The sequence below is a fragment of the Mastigoproctus giganteus genome, chromosome 7, assembly GCF_048544385.1.
Source record: "Mastigoproctus giganteus isolate SK-2022 chromosome 7, ASM4854438v1, whole genome shotgun sequence".
NCBI classification, from domain to species: domain Eukaryota; kingdom Metazoa; phylum Arthropoda; class Arachnida; order Uropygi; family Thelyphonidae; genus Mastigoproctus; species Mastigoproctus giganteus.
This window is the reverse complement of record NC_143581.1, coordinates 62,828,598-62,851,925: the sequence shown is the minus strand read 5'-3', so window position 1 is coordinate 62,851,925 and position 23,328 is coordinate 62,828,598. Positions and strand designations below refer to the sequence as shown.

Genomic DNA, 23,328 nt, shown 5'->3' with positions numbered 1-23,328 from the left:
TTGCTTCTCAGAAGTACCCTTCAAGAAAAAAAAATTAAAACAGATTGACGTCTTCTTTCGTTGCGTACAGCTTGCAAGGAATAAACAACCCTTTACTGTGAGGAATGACTTATTTGCAAAATTCCGGAACAGCGAAGACATAAAATAGGCACACAGAGACATAAAATATAGCACACATGCACAAAATAGGAAATCGATATTACTGTTAAAAATGATAATGCTCAAGTATATTTAATAACTATGTTCTGAATCTGGCTATGTGAAAAAGCAGTGCTTGCTAGTTAATATACACTGCATCCAATTAAATGTATATCTTCACAAAAAGAAATTTGTGCACAGATCCTTGGCAATTTATGAATTATAGAAAATATCACTCTAACTGAACCTACGCCGGGAGGTATCAGCTAACATTTAATAGAATTAGTAAGTCAGTAGTCACGATCGACATTCACTTGGATTTTCTGACTAAAATTTATGCGAAATGAAAGAATTTTCATTAAAAAAATTTGGAAAGATTCTGGATAGAACTAAAATATAGAAAAACAACCAACTTTACAATAAACTGAATTCCTGAAACTTTTTTATTACAATTAGTCTAGTAGCAGCAAAAAATTATGACATACATTATTTCATCTCTTAACAGAACAACAAATGAAATCTTATTGACATATCTGGTTAGAATACCCCCCCCCTCCCGATAACGAGAGGATCTTCGAAACAGATGTCAATAATTTTGAATCTTTGTTCTTATACCTTAAATAGACCCGCCTTAGTTGGAATTTTAAGGAAATCATACAGTGACCTCTCATGAGCTCATAAGATGCCATTATAAACATCCTTCCCTTTTTATTTTCCAGGATATGGCTTCACTGATTTGCATGCACAAGTCAAATCAATTTTGTATTATATTTTAAGTTTCACTAAATGTAGACAAGGCTGATTAAAGTGTAACCATAAGTGGAAGCTAAGTTTATTGCCTGGATAAACTCCTCTATTAATAGAGCATGCTTTCGGTGTACTTGAAACAGAAAGGAATGAGTTGTAAGGACCCGTCCTTACATTAATTAATAAAAATGGTTAAATATTATGAGAATTTAACTGTAGTACGAATAGTGGTTTTCTGGTACAAACAACATGGATTAAGAAACACTGGAATTCAAAAATACCTTCCAGTCACTCTCTGTTTAGTAGTAGCTTGTTTGTATAGAAGTTCTTTGACGAGTGAGTGAAAGTAATATACCATGACAAATCCCCCATTAAGACAAAGGCAGATGCACCATAGAAAGGGCCAAGAGTGCTTAAGCTGGCCCTCTTAAAGATTTCACGGTGAAACGCTATTAGAGGTAGGCGACGTCACCAGGTGTGCGCGCGTGAGGTCACGGGAGGAGCTGTGACGCTTCTCAGTTGACCTGAACTTCCGCTTCTCTTTCTGGATTGTTCTGGTATGTTCGAGGTCCACGGAAGTTGGGGCACAAAGAATAAAGAAGACCCGCCCACGGAAGAGGAGAGGAGACAAATGAGAACACAGGAAAAAGGATGTGCAGATCTCCTATTGGCCAGGAAGAAAATAGAGGGAATTTTGAGAGGGAGAGTCTGGAAAAGTTTTCGTGGCATTCTGGAAAAGTTTTCGTGAGATTCGGAACAAGTTTTCGGAGCGGTCTGGAGGATGATTTGAAGGAGTTGGAGAACGATACAAAGCAGAGCAGCAGTCTAGTTTGGGTGATAGCTGCAGACCTGAGGTAGATGGAAGCAGTGATAGAAATTCTGCGTATCCCGACAGCCCGTAGGAATGTTCACCTGTAAACATGGAAGCCGTAGTGAGGAAGAAGGAAGAATCACACCCCGAGAATTATATAGGCAAAGTCAGTCGAATGAGTGGTCGAACCATTGACCTACTCGAAAACCCCTCTATCCACGGAAGAAGAAATGCTGACCTGTAAAGAGTATGCAACACTGATTGATTCCAGCCGTGCAGTACCCGGTAGGGAAGCACCATAATCACCGAGGTCCCCAAATGAGCGCCCCCGCATTCCAGTACCTGAATGACCGATATGAAAGGAAGCCGAGCAGAGAGGGAAGTTCCAGGCCTAACACGTAAGTGCTAGAGAGTTTACCGACATAGGTGTACTTAATTTATTAAGGAGAGGACTTTAAGATAAATAGACATATATGGTTAAGGAGGGGGGTTTAAGTAATGAATATATGAATAAAAGTGTAATGTATTTAAGACGGACGTAGCCTATAATTTGAAGTGAAGCTCCTCATATTAATGCTTGCTGGAAGGAGAGATTATAATAGATAACTGAGAATTGTTTAAAGTTGAGAAAGGTTTTTATAATATATATGAAATTAAAGGTTGAAATTTCTGATGGGATGTTCTTTACCACCAGACAGATTGCGTCCTTCAAATCTGACAGAGTTGTTGTTGTTGTTGCACCTCATCATTTCTTTGCATCACTTTTGATGCTGACGGACGACCACTTCTAGACTTAGGAGTGGAGTCTTCTTTGATACAATTTACATTTAGGAGCATTGAAACATGTTTCTGCCTTGCTCTAAGGTTTGCAATAACACTATCACCATTCTTACTGTATAATAAAGTTTTTAATTAAAAGTGCTTTATATTTAGTTAGGGGATATTTTTTTAAAATGAACTTAACTGAACTTGATTACTTAAGCTAGGACAAATTCGCCCTTTTTTATCTTGACAATGACGAGCAAATGCTTGAATTCTCCAGTCTTAGAGCCATTTATTTTTATAACGAACCCAAAAACTAATTTGTTTATTAGAGTGAATCAATCGCTTAGTCTTCCTGGTGGTCAGAAGGTGAGCCATTTTTTTGTTTTTAAAAACTCCCATATATGTATATATATTTATTACAATATATATTTATTATATTGTAATAAATTATATTATATTATATTATTATTATATTATATTATTACAATATATTTATTACAATAGAAAAAAAAAACCTTTTACGATTTGACTTACAGTTTTAGTTTTTAATTTCTAAAAGTGGGAGATTAATTACACCCACACAATAAGCTAACAAATTTCAATACAGTGAAACAATGATGGTAATAGATATAAAGTTCTTAAAATAGAAGAGCTTTTAATAGCTTAAAATCTGAATGGCGACGTAATGAAAATGGAGCATTGCGATCGGTTGCAAAGCGTTGTAAAAAAATAATCTGTAGAAGAAACATTCAGAATAACGCAGAACCTCTATTGCAATACCAATACAGAGGAAAGATGGGGACTGTCGACCAAAGTTTTAGTATTAGCCATATGGCATTAGGAAGCCCAAGGTGTTTGCTGCACCACCGAAAAAATAATAAATTTTAATTAGCCTGCGATAATGTTATGGGTTATGGGTTCAAATTCCTTTGAAGATTGGAGGAATTCTTAAAAAGAATCTTCAGTCACCGCTGTAATCCGACCTGACGGAGAAGGAGCAGGCTTTAATATAGTTAGGGAAGGACGTTACGCGGTTGTTTTCCATGAAGATTAATTGCTGTGTTTAATAACCACTCTTATACCACGTGAAATTAATAAGGACGCTATCAATATAACAGCCATTCAGTTCTACATAACACAGATGAAAAGAGGATCTACAAGGAGATGGGCTTAATAAACTACATTATTAATTTCACGTGGTATAAGAGTGGTTATTAAATATAATAATTAATCTTCATGGTAGGCTTTCCTCAGTAATTTATTTCGGATTTTTCAGCTCACCCAAAATATAAAGGTTCATTAATATGTCCTTGTACAGGCATAATACATGACAAAGACCTATGTTTAAAGCATACCATTAAAATTAACCCCTCCTCCTTCAAAAGAAATCAACGAATCAAACAGTAAACTGAGGAATTAAATTTTCTAGGACTATAAGATGACGTTTGAGATCTTTCTGTTCTTTCATTAAAAATTTATTGATGATGAATTTATTGAATTGAAGTACAGTACTTGAGGCCTTTTACATAGATTACATTGGCTGAGGAAGCTAAACTAAATCCTTATTATTTTTGTACAGTGAAGCGTAATGGAGACCTGAAATAAAAAGCAGCAATCTGCGAGAAAGCGTAAATTATAGCCAATGAAAAATGTTTATTGGGATCTTCTGTTATTCTACCTTATATTTATACAATGGTATAAATGTAAAGATGTAATATAATGTAATCAAAAGTATGTACTAAACAAAATGTTATACATGTAAAATGCACAATATATGTAGTATTAGATTTGCAAATTGTAAAGTTTATTATGGTTTTTTTTTTTTTTTTTTTTTTTGCAAGTCATGGTACCTTTGTAGCCAATAAAAAGAGATCATTTATTTATTTTAGTATGCATTTTTATTTTAGTAAAATTATAATAAATTTATAATTTTACTCTTTCTTACGACATTTTTTACATACGAGGTCACATCGAGTAGTGATAAACATATATGTTAGCTGAAGCACTGAATATTGTTTGCTGCTGTGCTTTTTAGGGGAATGAGTGGGCAATATAGCAGATGTGCAAAAAAGAGATGTTCTCTTTTCGCGCATATGAAGTAGTTGCTTTTTGATGAGCTCGTTTTTTGTTATATCTTTACTAAATATATAATTCATGAATTATTACTATTTGTTTATTATATTAATCACAGCAGAAAAAGGAAATACGTGTTATCTTTCAATTGTTATTAAAATTTAAAAGGAAATAAATAAAGTACATTACATAAACGTTGACTGCATGGTACGATTTGAGGTACGTCTTTCTATTTGTTGATTATAAAGTATTACAAAACGTTGAGCGAAGATTACGTTGTAAGATATGGTAGTGAAGCGAAAACAATGATTTTTAAATATGACTTTTATTAATCAATTAGTAACAAGATAATTAGTAATTTACTTTTAATGAATGTATGAAATAAAATAAAAATCAATAGAAATGTAACGCACTACTTACATTGTGTAACTTGTCTGGAGTCTGCAATACATATTCCACCATCCGCATCAAGGCTTGTTATTGGAATGATATTTTCTCGTTGCAGTTTTGTAAATTTTCGCTTTATACTTTTCTCATATAAATATGTAGGAAAATTTGAAATAATGGCTTATACAAATTGCAGTCATTCCTAATGGCATCTCTAAATCTTAATTTCATTGCGAAATCTCACGAATACCAAACGTTGATTCTAAAGCGTTGTTGGATAAAATGTGCCTCAATAATAATGGTCCTTCATAAACATTGAAATTTTAATAATTAAATTGTATTTTACCATTACAGGAAATCTGAAATCAGTTTGTTTTCTTCCGCTCTTAAATTCAACAGAGAGAATTCTAAAATTCTTAACAACATGGGCCAAGCACTAGAGGCCGTTCATCGGCACGAGGAAGCACTACGGTACTACCAGGAAGCCATCAGGCAAGTTATATTTTGAATATCATTATGGTAACTGTTATTAGAAAACACGAAATAATAGCTATGCTCGTCAAAAATTGAATGATTTCTCTACATACGATATATATATACAACTCATAGTCTGGATTGTGCAGTCGATATATGATATATTTAGCGACTGCTGGCACTTTCCATAAATATTATTGATTCATCCTCAAAAAGGTACCTCGGGAAATCCCTGAATATATGTGAGGGATTTAATGTAATATTGAATGCCGGGTAACTCACCTGCTTGGTAACTCATCACTGTGATCTGTGATGTCAAAGCGATAGTTGATATAGTTGCTGTGATGAGCTGTAATCCTCCATGATGGCATTAAAGTCTTCACTCTCACAGCTTAATGGTTGCCGGAGATAAACAGGATGAAGAGCAGTGAGGTGGATAGAGAGACAGTTGTTGAATCCGCGCAGCCAACACTCAGTTTAGAGTGCCGTCCAATGCGTCTTTCTTTTCTTATTTACTCAACGACTATTCTCAGAAAAAAATAAATTATACTTTATGTTAAGAATAATAAAAAAAAATAAAAGAACAAAGTTGAACGGTTATCTAGTCGTATTGCTTGTATCATCAGAAGAGTACGGAATGTGAACGTTTTTGGGATAGTTTACATTTTTTAAATTTAATTCTGAGGTAACATCAGACTTCCTATCCAAGCATGTAAACCAGAAAGATGGCATTTGTGTTAGTATTTGTTGCAAACGCTACAGCGTACTAACCGTAACTAGCATAAAGATAATAATTGGAGAAGTGGATCATTAGATGTAAATGCTAATAAAAAACTAATGTACAAAAAAGTCCATTGTAGTAATCATAAATGATCACCGTACATATTTATACCATTAAAACTAACAGAATTATTATATTTTAAATCTAATATTGTCATTAATTAACTTCATTTCGGGATGAAGTGGATCGGTTATATTTTGTGACTTGAGTGAAGCTGATTAATGCGTTAATGTATAAGAAAAAGCCTGATAAAGCGAGGGATAGACAAGAGTTCACGTAAAATATGTTCTATTTGTTTTTTGAACCTATTAAATTGTGCATAAGAAGCTTAATAATCTGATTCATATGAACCATGTGCTGAAATTAAAGACATTCACGTATAATTCAAAGAATATGCTCCTAAAGCCATGGTTAGACATAAATTTTGAAAGGTAATTTAAGTAGAAGACATGGAGAATATGGGCGAGGAACACTCTCTCTGTCTTCTACTTAAATTACCTTTCAAAATTTATTACTGACAAACGTTACTCTAAATTAATTTTTGACATGAATAATAAATGTTACAATAAATTTTGCCTATATCTCTTTTTGTTCTGATTAATGTGATTCATCTCCAAATGATTCCTCGGTTTTTCGGGTTTTTTATTGTTTTTTTTTTTTGGTTTATTTAAACCACTAATCGTACATTTGACCTAGCGATATAATTTTATTGCAGCTGTAGAAAATTACTTTCTAAAATCTCAACGTTGATTCCCTTTCCCCCGTTCTTACCTAGTCAGAACCCTCTTTCTGACTAGGAAATATATCAGATTTGCATATTGATTAATAGTAACATACGAAAGTTTTTTTTTTTAATGTAAATGTTTCTTTTTGTGTAGAATTCAATGGGATGACATCCGTGGATATTTAAATCTAGGGCGAGTATTAACTTCTCTGGAAAGGTATAACGAAGCCGAAGAGGCATACCTACAGGTGAGTACGTATCGGTAGCATACCCTTCTAATGATTTAATTTTAACGGCGTGCATGTGTGTGGGGGGGGGAGAGAGATATAAATAAAACAACTTTTTTTTTAGTCAACGGAGTCCCCCACTCCAAAAAAAAAACATTACTATTATGTTTTCATCCATTATGTTAATGCTATCGATGATATTTTGCGCGTTATATATTTACATTATTTTTTACTTAAGTAAAAAGTATTTTTTACATAAGAATTTACTTAAGTATTTTTACGTAAGAATAACTGGCAGTTTCTTAAGCATTAAAGAAACGACTGGGAAAAAAATTATAAAAAAAAATGAATAATTACATCATCGCATGAAACTATAAAGTTTGGAAACTTTTCAGAGAAACATCTGAACTAATAAATTTCTTACTTTCATGAATTCCATTCTAGTCTTATTTAATAAAAGATTTTGAAAGATGTCTTATGACGGGAACTCCGTTAAAAATGTTGTTGTTAGATGTCTAGAAGCAGAGGAACCAAAGTTAAGAAAGAAAAAAATATATATTTTCGGAATTCGAAGGCTTCTCACTTAAGCCGAGGTAGCAAATACATTTTGAGATTTTATATTATGTTAAAGAAAAGAAGGTGATGAAATTAAAATCCTGTTCAAGCAAGAGGACCTCTGCCAAAAACGGAATGCTCTGTTCCTTTTATCCTACTCTTTGATTTTATTGATCGAAGAATTTCTGTTTTTTTTCTTTCTTTTCTTCGTATCTTTCACACTCGCGGCTGCTGTCAGGTTTAATCGCTCCTTCCACAAAATCAGATGCGTGTTTTTCTTCTGTCCCGTCTTCCGCTTCGTTGCTCGTTATGCGTCATCTGTTTTTCATTACTTCCTCTCACTAAAAACAGCGGACGAAGAAATAAGTTGCCGTATCGATGTCTGCCCTACGATAGTAGTAGGTGCTAGTACGAAATCGTTGAACGTGGCATATTCCTAAGCACTATTTTGTTCTCTATGTACACCCTTGACATTACACTTTGTAAGAAACTTTTCGAATCATTTTTGTTTTTAATGCTTTCATACATCAGGAAAACTTTGTCTCGAACATGTACAAAATCAGAACGTATTAAAATCTTGGCATTCCATTTCGGCAGATATTTATTATTTTCACTTTTTTATTCGAACAAACGAGTTCATCCTGAAAATGCAAGTAGCTTGTCACAGGTATTTACACGATGTACAGTAATTTTCGTGTTAATGCAAAATATGAAAGCCTTGCATGGCATTACGTAGATCAGACTCAACTTAAGTCAATTTAGGCCGTCACTAAATTTGTATTTCATGTGCAAGGTTTCTGTTTTAAATACAGCCAAAGGATGATCAGTTGAGTACAGTGAATGAATTATCGATTTCATAGGGACAATACTCTGTCAATGGACTGCCATACATTCATTTAATGATGGAATTTCCCTTATCTGTAATTATAAGTATCGTTCAAATGAAACGTAGACTAGAATAAGCAATCAAAGAATGATCATGCCAGAAAACAGATAACGGTCCTCTATATAACGTATGTAAGGATAGGTTAGAACTTGAACACGAGGTGGAAACGATGGCCATAATTTGCCCGCTATGAAAAATATGGATACATCTAAATGTCCCTAGCATGCCATGATACAGTTTTTGAGTGCAGCGGGATTATTTGAAGTGTAACAAAATCTTCCAGTGATGTAGAAAAGTTTACAAGGGCCCTGGGGATACTTACCTTAAGGCTCCATCACATCGCGAAAACTCGCATAACCTTTTACATGTAGGTACGCTGCAGAGATTTAGTTCGAAAGCACTGCAACGTCCACCCTACTGCCCTGGTCAAACGCTCTGCAACTACCGTGTTTCAAACCCCCTGAAAAAGTACCCAGCGTCGTCACATGCACTTCGAAGTTTTCACCTGCATGTTTCATTTGAACGATCCTTGTGTAATGGCTTTGAATTAGCTCAATTGCAAGCTATACTTAAGCAATTAAAATCAGCTGGTTTTAAATAGCATTACAACAACACACTGTTTTATTAAAATGCTTTATTAATTTCAGGCAAAGCGTCTGCTCCCACATCCGGGGGAAGAGGAAGTTCATAATATCCATATTACAACTAGCCATCTTCAAGTATTTCTGAACCTTGCTTCATTAGTGGCACAAAACCACAGCAGGCTAGAAGAAGCAGACGCTGTACGTATCTTTATTCTGAAGTGTATTAAAAAGAATGTGATAAACAATATAACTAGTACTGTACATATTTTTAAATACGATAATTAATTTAATTATGTTTTTTTATTGTATTATTAACGCCCACTGTATCTCTTTCGATGAAAGATGAACCTATCAAGGTTGTATAATGAACATCGATTAGGGCCGTCTGGAATGATCAAGGATGCATCAGCCAGTCATAATAATCTAAGCCAAAGTTGATTACTGTGTAAAATCATCGCCCTCTCCTTTATTGTTCCTGACTGGACAGATCAATTCTCAAAGTACGACATTGAAAGAGGTATAGTTAACATAAAACTTTAATCTCGCGGTATATTACCAATAGTTTCAAAATCTCAGGTCATCAAGATTCCTAAAGTCTTGGAGAATTAGAGCAATGAAATTCTAGGTAGTATTACTTTTATTTGTCAATATATTGTACTGTCAGAGCAGTGCAGTGTGCTGCTTAGTTAACACACACATCGAACAGGTCTGTAAGGCGTTCTATGTGGTGAATTTCAAAATGAATGATCGTATTGGTTAGTTTGGGGGTAATAAATAACTTTAGGTGTACATTTTCAAGCTTCTTTTTGAGAGGTTAAGAGATTAACATCTCAACCTTTTAAAGTCAGGGATCCAGATAGCAAGGGATACTCCTATAAAAATTTAATCTGGCTGTCTGCTTCCTCGTAAATATAAATATCTCATATTAGAGTGAACTTCGGCTTATGCTAACATCATAATCGAATTATCAGAATGCTGCTGAACATCAGAATCAGAACCGTTAGCTATTGATTGAACTAATTTGAAAATTAAACTTAAAGATACATACAGTTTTCAAGTTACTTAAATGCCTTTATGGAAATATAAATTACATAACCTTTACTGTTAGGCGGCAGTCTCCCCAATATTTTACTAATTATTCCTTTAAACTTGCAAATAATTTAAAACGGTCATCATATATTAGAAGAATAAAGGAAGTTCTTGAATGAGTGTAGCAACTTTCTGACAAGACCGCTCGTGTGCTAATTAATAAATTTGTCGATTTAGACTTAACCGCAGTGTAATTCTAATCCAGCATGCTGAATCAGAAATTAAATATCTCAAATTGCAATGCAACGTTGAAAACCCGCGTTAGTTCTTATTTAATAGAAAAAACCAACAATCCACAAATAAATCAACGTCTTTTATTATGCAATAGCAAAGTTTAGGGGAAAGAATACTTTTAATGTGCTTTAATAATGCACAAAGACCGGATAAATTTCAATTTGAAATTACAACTATATGTAAATGAATGCATGAGTGATCAAAAATGCGCGTCAGTAACCCATGCAAACATACACTAATAAGGCTTGTGAACCCTGTGGGTAACAATACAGACATAATACAGACTCCCTGTGCTGAGAGCAGCGCTGTTAATTAGTTCATATATTAATTATCGCCGGAGATATCAGTTCTCCTTTTTGTGTAAGAGCTGAAGCAAGCTCGGTGAGAATTCTGAGAGTGATGTGTGACAAACAACTCCCCTGCGCCGAATATTCCAGCCTGCTTTATTGGATGAGCTGTGGAGAGTTGGTTTTCAACCTCAAACACACTACACTTTCCCTCTGAATTTACCCGTTCCATAGCAGAGCTCTTCCTGAACAGCGTATCGTCGTCCATTAAAAGAAAGTCTGGATAAATTGCTGCTGCAAAAGGGAAAATATAAGGATCAAGGATCACATTTCGATACCTTTTATAACTATGAGAATCCCTCACGAGGATACCTAGAGATGAGTACAGCTAGCGACAATGATTCCAGCCAACGTAGTAGTAGTAATAGTGGCATGCATGTGATGCAAGAAAGAAAGTGTATGAGCTTATGCAGCATCAGCCAAAAAAATTTTAAAAAAATTTACACAACCATTCCCTCTAAATGTTTGTCCAGTTCCTCCTTAAATTTTTTTAACCTATCAACTTCCACAACGACAGATGGAAGTTTGTTCCAGCAATTAACCACCCGCTGGCTAAAAGGCAAATTTACCACATCTATTCTATATCCGTCTTTCCTTAATTTGAATTTATGCCCCCTTAGGTTCGTAATCTGAACAAGTGGAAGAATCCCATAAAAATTCCAGCGTGCTCAACCCATTCAAGGCCTTATACATTTCAATCTGATCACCGCGCAGGTGCTTAGTCTCCAGCCACTGCAATTTGCAGAACTTAAGCCTCTCTTGGTAAGAGGATCCCCTCACCAATATTGTTGTCCTTCTCTGTACACGCTCAAGCAAATCTACATCCTTCCTAAAATGAGGCCTCTAGATCTGTACGCAGTACTCAAGGCATGCCTGACCATTGCCTTATACAGAGGGACAATCACCTCCTTTTCCCTGCTAGCAAAATTCCTGTATATCATTTACAAAACCCCATGACCTGCCCTGGTAGCCTGTCTGCATTGCTCAGAAAACTTCATATCTGACTGTACAACTACTCCCAGGTATTTTTCATTTTCTACCACCTTAAGTGTAGTACCACACAGTTGGTACGTTTCTCTGGGATTACTTCTACCCATATGCAGTACTTTGCATTTGTCAAGGTTAGACTTCAGTTGCCACTTCATAGCCCATCTGCCCAAATTATCTAGATCCTGTTGCAGTAGCACACTGCCATTACTGTCATTAACAACCCTGCCAACCTTTGTATCATCTGCAAACTTCGACATTAAGCCTGATATACCTTCATCAATATCATTGATAAATATACAAAACAACAGTGGACCCAACACCGAACCCTGTGGGACTCCACTAATAATATTAGTCCATGAAGAGCAACACCCATTGATTACCACCCTCTGTCTTCTCCCACTCAACCATCCTTTTATCCATTGTAGCAACTTATACCCTTAATACCGTTTTGCTCCAATTTGTACAGTAGTCTTCCATGCGCAACAGTGTCAAAAGCTTTCCTGAAATCCAAATATATGATATCAATTATTTTTTGCATCCAGTTCCTTTGTAATCACGTCATAATATCCTATCAAATTTGTCAGACGAGAATTTCCCTTACCAAATCCATGCTGTGTCTGAATTATTTCTCCAGTCTTGTCTAGATGATCCTGCAATGCATCTTTAACCATTGACTCTATTTTACCTGGAACAGAAGTTAAACTAACTAGAATGTAATTATTCGTGTCACCCTTCGATCCCCCTTTGTGAATTGGGGATACATTTGCACAACGTATTCCACACCAGTAAGAATTGGACGAATACACATATTCTAGCACACGCATACCTTATAAACCCTCGTCTCCTCCAGACGTTTCGGGTTCCCCGTGGTGTTTGACCTGGTGGTGTGGTAATTTTGCCACTGGTCTAGATCCCAATAAATAAGAGTGCGTCAAGTCGAGAATCATGGCCAATAGTTCCTGTGTTCATTTCACGTGCTGTCAGCACCGATTCAGGCGGAAATTGTGTGGGAGTGGGGGTTAAAAGAATATAGATTGCTGGTGCATGAAGCAGTCTCTCTCTCGAAGCCCTCTGTAGGTAATATGCCTAACCCTCCTGTACGTCCAGCAAGCTTTGAAGAAGTTGCCGTGCTGTGACTGTACAACGTTTAGCAGTTAGGGCCAGTCATATGACCTCCACCCTTCGTAGAAGTAACACGAGGACGCTATAGGATAAAGCTTTAAAGGATATTTGCGTGTTTGTTTTGGAACTAGCTCCACAATCTGCTTATCCTACAACCGCGAGCCGCTTTTAGCCACTTGATCACTTCGGCTTCATTTTGTTTCGTCTACATTCTCTCCGCTCTATTTCAGAGTTATCCCAACGTTACTTTTGTGACATTTTCATAATCGATAGCACAAACAAATGATAAACACGAAATACAGAGCTTTTTGAAACTTTATCCGGTTATCTGGCTACTGATGGTAACAGGTTGTGCGCGAATTAGTTACTGGACCAGGGATTGTTTTTAGTATTTGTATTTAAGAATGTATTCGTGTTTTATGTTTGTTCCTTAGCTTTTTAGCACAAGTGTATACCAGATTACAGACACGACATATTAACTCCCCACTTAAATTGTCTTGGCGCTTTCCCGTTAATAAATCAGCACTCAAATTTTAGTTTCTGTAAACTGAAGCTGCCGGGCACTGTGCAACAGGTTTACACAGTACATTCAAAGTTTTTCACAGTTTTGAACAGTCAAGGTTGAAGTACGTACTTTCCTAACACTTTTTAAGTCATTCTTCAACGATATAGGCATATCTATTATTTATCGCGTCGGTTCAGAATTTAAGATCTACGATCCATCAACAAATTTGTTCTGTGAGCGTGGTTTCTAATCTCTTTCAAATACTTCATCAGGTCAAAGAAGATAAAAGTTTGCTTTCTTCTCTTCCGTGACAGTTCTTGCATTTACCAATTAATACAAGAGGATTTTGCCCTTTTTCCAGCGAATTCTTTCTGTTGGCTGACAGTAGAAAAGATTAAAGCTAATATTAACAATGTGTCAAAATTTCAGTACACTAGACAGAAGAAGTAGTATTGTCTTGCCCTCAAAACTCTCTTTTGATGACAGCAACAAAGCCATTTTCGACAGTTCGAAAGAAAGAGACTTTGCGGTAATTTGAGCTTAATGATTCAACAAAGAATAAGACTTTTTTTTTAAAAAAATAACTTCTTATATCGCTAATCACGGGCACTTCAGTGTCGTGTGGTATAACTTTTTTTGTGCTCCTTTGGTGGTCTCTATTTTTTTTTTTCTTATAAAAACAACAACACTGATTGGAACCGTTTCCGACTCTAGTGAAAGGCACCATCTGTCATATTCTACAAAGAAATCTCCCGGCACACACATTCCATTGTTTCTTACATCTTGTTTTATCTCCTATGAAGAGGAAAGCTCATCAGAAAACGTATTAGAAGAAAATTTTCTCAACTTTATCCGTTCAGAGTTCGCTCGGCAGTCTAATGCTTGATCGTTTTCTTCAGTTCCTTACATTACTATGCATTCTAATCTCGTATGTGCAAAAATTGATAGAATGACCAACATTACGTCATACTGATGAATACAATCTCAAAGAGAATAGTTTTACAAAAAATGTGTAAATTAAAGGGGTGTTTTGTAGATTTTAATAAATTGAGAGATCTGCGACGCCTGTGTACAGGTGACAAAGTTCCCACAGTATCAAACGATGCTCAGCTAAATTGGTGACATGGACTGGCGAGTGAGTGCTTCTTCAAGTACCTTAATTTTCGATCGATGCGATAGTTGTCTCCAAAATTAGGTTGCTTAGTAACCGATTGTTGCTTATTGTTGTTTAGGGTTGAAAAATGTAAAGATCTGTGAAATAAAATAATCGACTGATGGCCACGTCCAGTGAAGTTATCATAAAACTGTCATTATGTTGACAATAGAAAGGAAAAGATAATTCAGAAAATGAATTCATACGTAAACTCTGAATTAAACATGCGATCCCAAATTGCATTTTGAAGTACAGAACCTTTTTGAAGATTAACTCAGTTAATTTTCTTCTCCTCCATCGTGATTCAGATTCATATTTCATCGAGGTTTGTCATGCAAGAGAAAAGTGAAAATAAACATAACCAGACATCGCCATCAGCAATTCCTATTATTATTATAGCCCTGAAATAAAATTGGCTTCCCAACTCTAATATAGGAAATCCATTCAGTCCATTAGACCATAGCGATAGTACTTCCAGGCGGTACAAAGACACTTTTATACCATCAGATTTATTCATAATTTTCTTCAGTTTTCTGAATAGTTTTCTTCATTAATATCGTAATGCCCTTAACCAAACGTGGCTACTTAAATGGAGTTAAAAAAATAAATAAATTGCACACCAGCACAATGCTCCAGATGGAAAACAGATATAACAAGAGATTACTAACTCCAAATTCACAATCAGTTAATTTAATTGTTCGCCATCTGAAAATAATTACCATTCTAATCAGGAATGCAACGTGAGAGAGAGTAGTAACAGTTTATCTTTCGTATACTCTTTACACTCTTTGAATTCAGATAGATAGTCTAGGCGTTGATTAATAAATTTCTTGACCAGAATCAGGTCTGTGGAGGAAATACAGAGTTGTGTAATATAAAATTTTATCAGACTACATCTAATATTTATATATCCCCCGATCGCCTGCATTTGTATAAAATTCATGAGGAATCGATGTCATTCGGTCTTGCTTGTGTCCAATTTAGTTATTTCTTTGATCAAAGAGGAAATAGGTCAATAGAAAAAAATAGACGCCGAAAATCTGTACTATTTCGTTTAAGGAATTTTATTGTGGCTTAAACACAGAGCGTACAGATAAAGTAGAAATATATATGAGCTTCTACAGCAGTTCTACACCGTGCTCGCCCCGTCTCTTCTAACCTCAACCGTACACAGTTCTCTGCCCTCAAGGCATTGAAACAGGATTCGTCCATCGTCATTCTACCGGCAGACAAAGGCCGCCGTACGGTTGTAATGGATCACACTGATTACATGGCGAAAGCGCTACTACTTTTACGGGATACTACTGTATACAAACCCCTGACCATCAACCCCAACAGAGTTTTAGAACGATGGGAATCAGAGGTGAATATCCTCGTCAACAGTTGGCTGAAACAAGGGAAGATCACACAGTCAACCCGTAATCACCTCCGTGCTTCCGGATGTCAGATCCCACGGTTTTACGGCCTACCGAAAGTGCACAAAGAAGACACACCACTGAGACCAATTGTATCCTGCTGTGGATCACCGACTTACGAGCTGTCTAAATTTGTCTCGAGACTTCTTTCTCCTCTGGTTGGCAAGACCACCCACACCGTTTCCAACAGTGTTGAATTCATAAAGAGGATTCGCACTGTATCCATCTCGCAGAATCAAGTTATGGCATCGTTCGACGTCATATCGCTCTTTACCTCCATCCCTGTGGAACTTGCCATTTCTTGTGCAAAACAACTCTTGGACAATGATAGAACCCTCAACGAAAGAACTGGTCTCACACCCGATGACATTTCCACCGCCCTCAGACTGTGCTTAACAGGGGGTGCGATCATATTTAATGACTCAGTCTACCAGCAGATACATGGCACGGCCATGGGTTCCCCGGTCAGCTCAGTCACAGCAAACATCGTGATGGAGGAGTTAGAGGGACGTGCGTTTGCACACGCACCTGATCACATCGCCTTTTGGTGTCGCTATGTTGACGATGTGTTCGTGGTCATCCCTAGAGACTCAGGTCAGCGACTTCTATCATACCTCAACTCACTATCGCCCTTCATAAAATTCACGATTGAGCTGGAGTCGAACAACTCTTTACCATACTTAGACACACTTGTCCGACGTGAAGGCACATATCTGAGGACTACAGTTTATCGTAAGCCCATGTGTGCTGGCCAGTTTACCAACTTCCGGTCAGCACACGCGCGAGGCCACCTCCTCTCCACGGCCCGAACCTTGCTTACTCGCGCCTGGACACACTCCAGCTCCGCTGATGAAAGACGCAAAGAGGTCACTAGGGTCAAAGTAGACCTTACGAGGTGTGGCTACCCCATTGACGTCCTCGACAGGTGTGATCTACAGACACGTGACATCGTGACGACCAGCTACAACACCAACAGTGACGAGCCATCCACAAGGGCATTCATCCCATACTACCCCAACCTGTCACAACAGATCGGTAGAATCCTGAGAACGCACGGAATAAAGTGCATCCAGCTCCCAGGCAGGAAACTGCGTTCTTTCATTTCCAACGTGAAAACACCTGTCCCCACCCTTCTGCAGAGCGGTTTAGTCTACCGCATCTCTTGCCGTGACTGCACTAGCTGCTACTTCGGAGAGACTGGACGTCGACTCGAGAAACGTCTCTCGGAGCACAAAAGAGCGATCCGTTTAGCGGATATAGAACACTCAGCTATCGCCGAACATGTCTGGACAACCCACCACGACATCGACCCACACCGCGATGTCGTGGTGGTAGACAGATCCCACCATTACCTAAAGCGTACCTGGTTGGAATCATTAAATATAAAATCTTCGGATAAATCCTTAAACAGGAACAGTGGTTACCAAGTCAACCCGATCACAGAGTCAGTAGTTCTGTCATTGGACAAGCGCTGGCCACGTCATCATGCGTCACAGCCACAGACGTCAACAAACAATTAAACCTCGCGTCTCACGCACCTGGCAGTGCACATCTTCATTCCAACTGCCATTCATGTATTTTAATTCTGACGAAGGCTACCATATAGCCGAAAGCTCATATATATTTCTACTTTATCTGTACGCTCTGTGTTTAAGCCACAATAAAATTCCTCAATGAATCCAGAGCGCGTAGGCCTGTTTCGTTACTATTTCGTTTATTTACATGCTTGCGGTTTCTATGGTAGGTAGCAGAATATAGTTGAAATATCATTGAATTAGTTTTGTTAGCAAAACTAATGTTTAAGAGCCTCCCTACCTTATTAAATCATTTACAACACTTGAAATTTTAATATGCTGCTTAATGATTTAAAATGTTGTCATGTGCCACGACTGATGTCCATTTTAGAGTCGTTTTGTTTTCTTACCACAGTTATACCGACAGGCTATTGACCTGAGGGCAGACTTCGCCAGTGCCTACCTGAATCGAGGAGACGTGCTGTTGAGAATGAACAGGTGCGTACAACGTTGTTTGTTTAATTAATTCTCAAACTATGTACTCCTACGAGAGTAATAAAGCACTTATATTTGGAACAAAGTCGTAATGCACTGTGGTCGAGAGTAGGTACATTGACTTCTGGAGGTGTGAGTGAAACTCAGCTCTCTCTCGCTACCTGCTAATTTACAGTGCAATCTTTAAATCTACTTTCTTGAAGAAAGGTTACTTTGCTATAAACATCCATTTCTCTTTTGATGCATACAAACAAAAGACCGCTTAAAGACTGAGTTATTTAAGTTAGAATGCTTAACGGGGGTCGAATAAATGGAAAGATAAAAAGCAGAACCATGCACAGTCCATATATTTCATAAAAGTTTTAGCTTTGTACTAAATTATAATGCTAAATCCAGTCCATTCTGGGTAGCACAGTGTCAATGTATATTATTTTGCTGATTCCGAACGCAGAGTAGTTCGCAATAACAGCGTGATATTTCCAGATCAGGTTATATTTCAGATCAGTGGATACGAATCCCTAGGTAAATGAGCACTATACTATCAGCACTATATTATCAAAATATTAGAGAATAGGACATCCTGATGTGCGTGCTAACACCATCTGTCGGATCTAAATGAACTACCGTATCACGTAATAATGTATGGAAATTAAAGTACTCATAAGTAATAGTTGCGTAGCCTCAGCAATACCTTCAGTATTCACAATTAGAAAAGCATGCGATCAGAGTTCACTTAAGGCATGGTAACAGCAGAGGAATGTTCCTGATGATAGCAGCACGGTTATTAGCGCAGATTAAGTTAAGGATCTATAATGAGACGCTCGAGATTGGAAAAGACGCAGAAGGAGAAGATACTCCCTAATCGGGACAGACGTCTTGCCCGCGATGTAATCAGAAATCGACTGGCAGCACGGAGCAAAATTCAAACACCATCAATCCAAGATATGGATATCACATAAATGCCATATCCTAGTGAACAAGACAGAGATGACTCATGAAGTACAAATAACAAGGCTCCCAAGCTGAGCGACGGCAGACGATTCACAACTACTGTACTGCTAAGTCCAGTAGGTATCACTCTCTAAACTGGGATATTGTCAGGCACACGTTCTGCTGCACCCTTTCGTATCTACATCCACTTCGCTTCTGAGGCTCCAGAATTAAAACTCAGTGACGGATTCCTACTAGCGTGAGCACTGTCAATAATCCTCCAGATCTTCCAATGGCACTTAATAGATTTGTACGAGTTTGCAACAAACCCAAGATACAGGCGGGACTGCTGAACAGATACCAACCCTGTCTGGCGCTTTGCTTGCAGGTTAAGGCTTGGTTGACAAAATATATCCGCTTTTTCTTCCATCAGATAAGAAGGAAATGAGTCTTAAGTTACGTGCTTTTCTCCCAGTGGATTAAAAATCCTCTGACGCAGTTAACGTGTTAACTGTAAGATGCGTATTATATGGCGAACCCTTTTTTATTTTAGTATTGTGATACCTTACTTATATATTATTTTGTATTTCATGTATTCATGTTACTATTTGTTAGTCTCAAACATATGCAATACCCTAACTTGTGTGGCTCTGGAAGATTGTTGTCTGATCTATGTAATATAGGAGACAAAGGTTTTATAAGGACTGCCATATCAACAGTACCAGGTCTACGCATCTGTAGTGCATTGCTTAACTGGACGGGTTAAGCAATGCACTAACTGGACACCAAAACTGGACGGGTTCGTGAATGACAACACTCGTTTTTGAAGCACTGGAGACTTGGTCCGAAGAATCATTATCTTGCGTTCTGACCGGGCTTCTGATACCGATTCTCTGAATGTAAAACATGTTTCGTGGCATAGGTCTGAATCCCACATCATCCTTGAGAACTCGGCCCAGCTGTTGGGTGTATACGTATATTATTGGCAACCAGATTCCTTGTGCATTGTTGAAGTTATGCCTAGTCGGTAATGGAATGTTCCAAGATGACATACCACTGCTCATAGGGCAAGAACTGTGCATGAATGGTGTGAAAAGCACTCGAACTATATGCAGTGTCTTCCTTAGTCTCAAACCATTAACCCAGACCATTCAATCCATTCGAGAAACTGGAGTCATTTCGAAAGATGCATCAGACAGTGACGACAACAGCTGACGACAAATATGGGAAACGGAAGTGCATACTCTTACAGGAATTGCTTAACGACTCCAAGGATTCCTCTGTAGGTCTTGTAGGATTAATTGTCAAGCGGATTGCTGTTGTTATCGCCGTTAAGAGGGAGCCAGCACGTTATTACCTGCATTCTCTAATATTTTGGTAGGGCGCTGTGTCTGTGTAGTATTAGTGTAAATGAACTATTTAACAGTGGAATCTATTCGGAGTTAAACAATAATAATATTTTAATAGTTGAAAGCTACGTTCCACATCGTGTTGATTATTCATTGTAAGATGGACCATGGATAATAGTTGATCGTTTGTCAGATATTAAATAAGAGTTACAAAATTGAATGAAATTAAATTAAAATTAATTTTGTTAATATCATTAATTATTTTTTACTAATTTATGGCACATTAATACATTATGATGACATAATATCCTCTGTTTCAGGACTAAAGAAGCAGAAGCTATGTATGAGCAAGCGTTGCAGTTTGATGATAGCAACCCAGATCTATATCACAATGTAAGTAACTATTCATAGAGTAAAATTATCCAAGGACAGCTATAGAATGTACATAGCCAAGCACGATTTAACTGTTTTCTCCAATTTTATAGATTTCGCATTGTGAATAATATATGACATCAGCGTAGTGTGGAAGCACTTGCATTATCCTAGCTAGCAGTCGTTAGAACCAAACTGGTATTCTGAGTGCAGTTTGTTTCGTATGAACTTGTTGTGCAACGCGACTGGCCAGAATATAAACGTACCTGACTTTGTGTGCACAAACTAAAGTGGAAACATGACGTCGTCATCGGGCGCTGGAACTAATTCTTATGTTGAACTGGATAAGATGCAGTGTTTAGTTAACTGGTGTGAATTCTTTTTCAATTAACGATTGAGTTGAATACTCAGAAAAATATTTTTCTTTTTTCCTTGATGCTTCAAAAATTAAAATTGGCAATCTGGAGAAAAGTGTATTTTTTGTGCAGTGTAAAATGTTGATTCCGTTGATGAATTTTTTTATCTACGTTTTAAGCAATTGAAATTAAAAATGCACCGAGTGGTCACTTTATTGGATATATTTATAAAAAGAAATGGAGTGCTCCTTCGGTAACAGCGTTTCGTACAGTTCGTTATTTATTAAAGCAGATGGGTTGATACATACGGATGCTGTATGTGTGCAATTCAGTGCGAGAAGATTTGCGACTTTGAATGTGGTGTTGTAGTCTGCGCGAGAAGCGTTGAAATTATTATTTCAGAAATTGCAACACTGCTTCGGTTTTCCCACGTATTACTGGTCTCGGGTGTGTTGAAATTCGTGCTCTAGCCAAATAACAGTCATTGGTGGTCCTGTGGTTGGAAATAGTCGTTGATGCGATAGGCTGATGGAGACTCCCGAAACTTGGGAAAGATGACAGAAAGGCTGCAGTCCAACAATAACAATTCAGTATTAGAGTGGTAACCGTATAGGCATTTTAGAACATACAAGTCACGAGCACTGGAGAGAAAGACTGGAAAAACGTTGCCTGTGGCCTGACGAATTCCGGTTCCTGCTGTTGCACGCTGATGGGAGGATCATGGGTGGTGAAAACAGCATGAACCATAGACCCATCTTGCTGGGTGAAAACATTGCAGTCTGGAGACTTTGTCAAACAACATTTAGATGTTGCAGCAATTTCTAAGGTACATCCCTTCTTGGCTGCTGTGTGTCTATCTGCGAATGGGTTCTTCAAATCGTATAATGCACCATGTCACAAGACCAGAATTGTACAGAACTGGTTCCAGAAACATCAAAGTGAATTTAAACTACCGCAGTGGCCTGTCTCGTCGCCAGATCTCAATCTAATTTAGCACCTGCGTGAATACTTCGAATGAATCCATAATCATCCAATTTGCAACTATTGAGGGAAGCAATTGAGTCAACATAAGCAAGCATCCCTGTGGCATGCATTTGACATCCCGTTAGTTCGTGTTACTACAAATTCAAGCAGTTCTGAGGGCTCAAGGGGTATCTTGACGCTATTAGTTAGATGTATCTAATAAAGTGGCCATTAAGCATATGGGTAGTCAATGTTAATACGTGCGAAAAAACATAAATAAATAATTGGCGAATTGCTATTTGTCCGATTTTAACGAAATTTGGGATGGCTCGACAAATCATTATTTGAGGACAGGTATAATAAAAATTCATGAAAATCCTTCCACTAAGTGTCGAGTTGTTAGAATGCGTACATGGTATATACGATAGGTGCTTTGCGCATATGCGGACCGTAGAAATGCGCTACGGAAATGTATTCAGCACTACTTCAAATTATTTATGTAGCGTAGCACTTCCATGCTTAGATAATTTTTTTGCAATCTAACATAACTGAAAAGAACTTCGGCTGTGCTGAAGTTCTTTTTCAGCCTTGGTTAGATTTTCCTCGATTTGGTGTTATTGTAATCACATTAGCTCATTTATGATTTATAAGACCCTTTACTACGTTGTCTGAACGTTATCAATAACAAGATGCAGTGTTGAATTCCGGAGTACCCTGGGGAAAGGCATTAATTCCAATACGACTTTTCTGCAAAACAAATTCCCCTTTCTTCATTAAAAATGTATATGAAATGTATTTTAGAAGATACTCAGTCCCCCCCTTCCCCACCATCGCAGCAGTTCATAACTCCCAAAGATTTTTAAATCTCTGCTCCGCAAGGTAGATCTTAATTCATCACTGGCTAGATGCAACGAGCTTTGTGCACTGATGATAAATCGTTAGACTGGAATATAAAATTAGAATATTAAATTGTTCAGTGAATTGCAGACGTTATATATGCGCTTTCACGGATATATTATGGAGAATTTTTTTTCTCGTTTAGTTGGGTGTGATCATCATGGACCAAGGTAGAAGAGAGGAAGCCCTTCAGCTGTTCAACAGAGCCCTTGACATCGACCCTGATCACGAGGTAAGTAGAATATTTCGAAAGGAAGATTGCTTAATATTCTTAAAAACAAACAGCAATCTCATAATACCCTAATGCAGCTAGAAATAACCTCAAGAAAGTAAAATGCATATTTTGAAGCAGAGAGAGAGAGAGAGAGAGAGAGAGATGCTTTATAAAGACTGTTATATTTCACTGGCGGCAGTTTTAATGCACACATCACAGAAAATCGATGAT

At 37.3% G+C, this 23,328-nt stretch overlaps 1 protein-coding gene across 1 annotated transcript in view; it reads left to right on the top strand.

Annotated features, from left to right (window-relative positions):
• LOC150082958 (protein O-mannosyl-transferase Tmtc3-like) overlaps positions 1-23,328 on the top strand; it is a 373,607-nt gene that overhangs the window by 324,593 nt on the left and 25,686 nt on the right. Inside the window, exons 11-16 of the mRNA XM_090376938.1 lie at positions 5,276-5,413; positions 7,055-7,148; positions 9,216-9,350; positions 17,937-18,019; positions 20,616-20,688; positions 23,029-23,115. Coding sequence (XP_090233064.1) covers positions 5,276-5,413; positions 7,055-7,148; positions 9,216-9,350; positions 17,937-18,019; positions 20,616-20,688; positions 23,029-23,115 — 610 coding nt within the window. The remainder of the gene's footprint in view (positions 1-5,275; positions 5,414-7,054; positions 7,149-9,215; positions 9,351-17,936; positions 18,020-20,615; positions 20,689-23,028; positions 23,116-23,328) is intronic.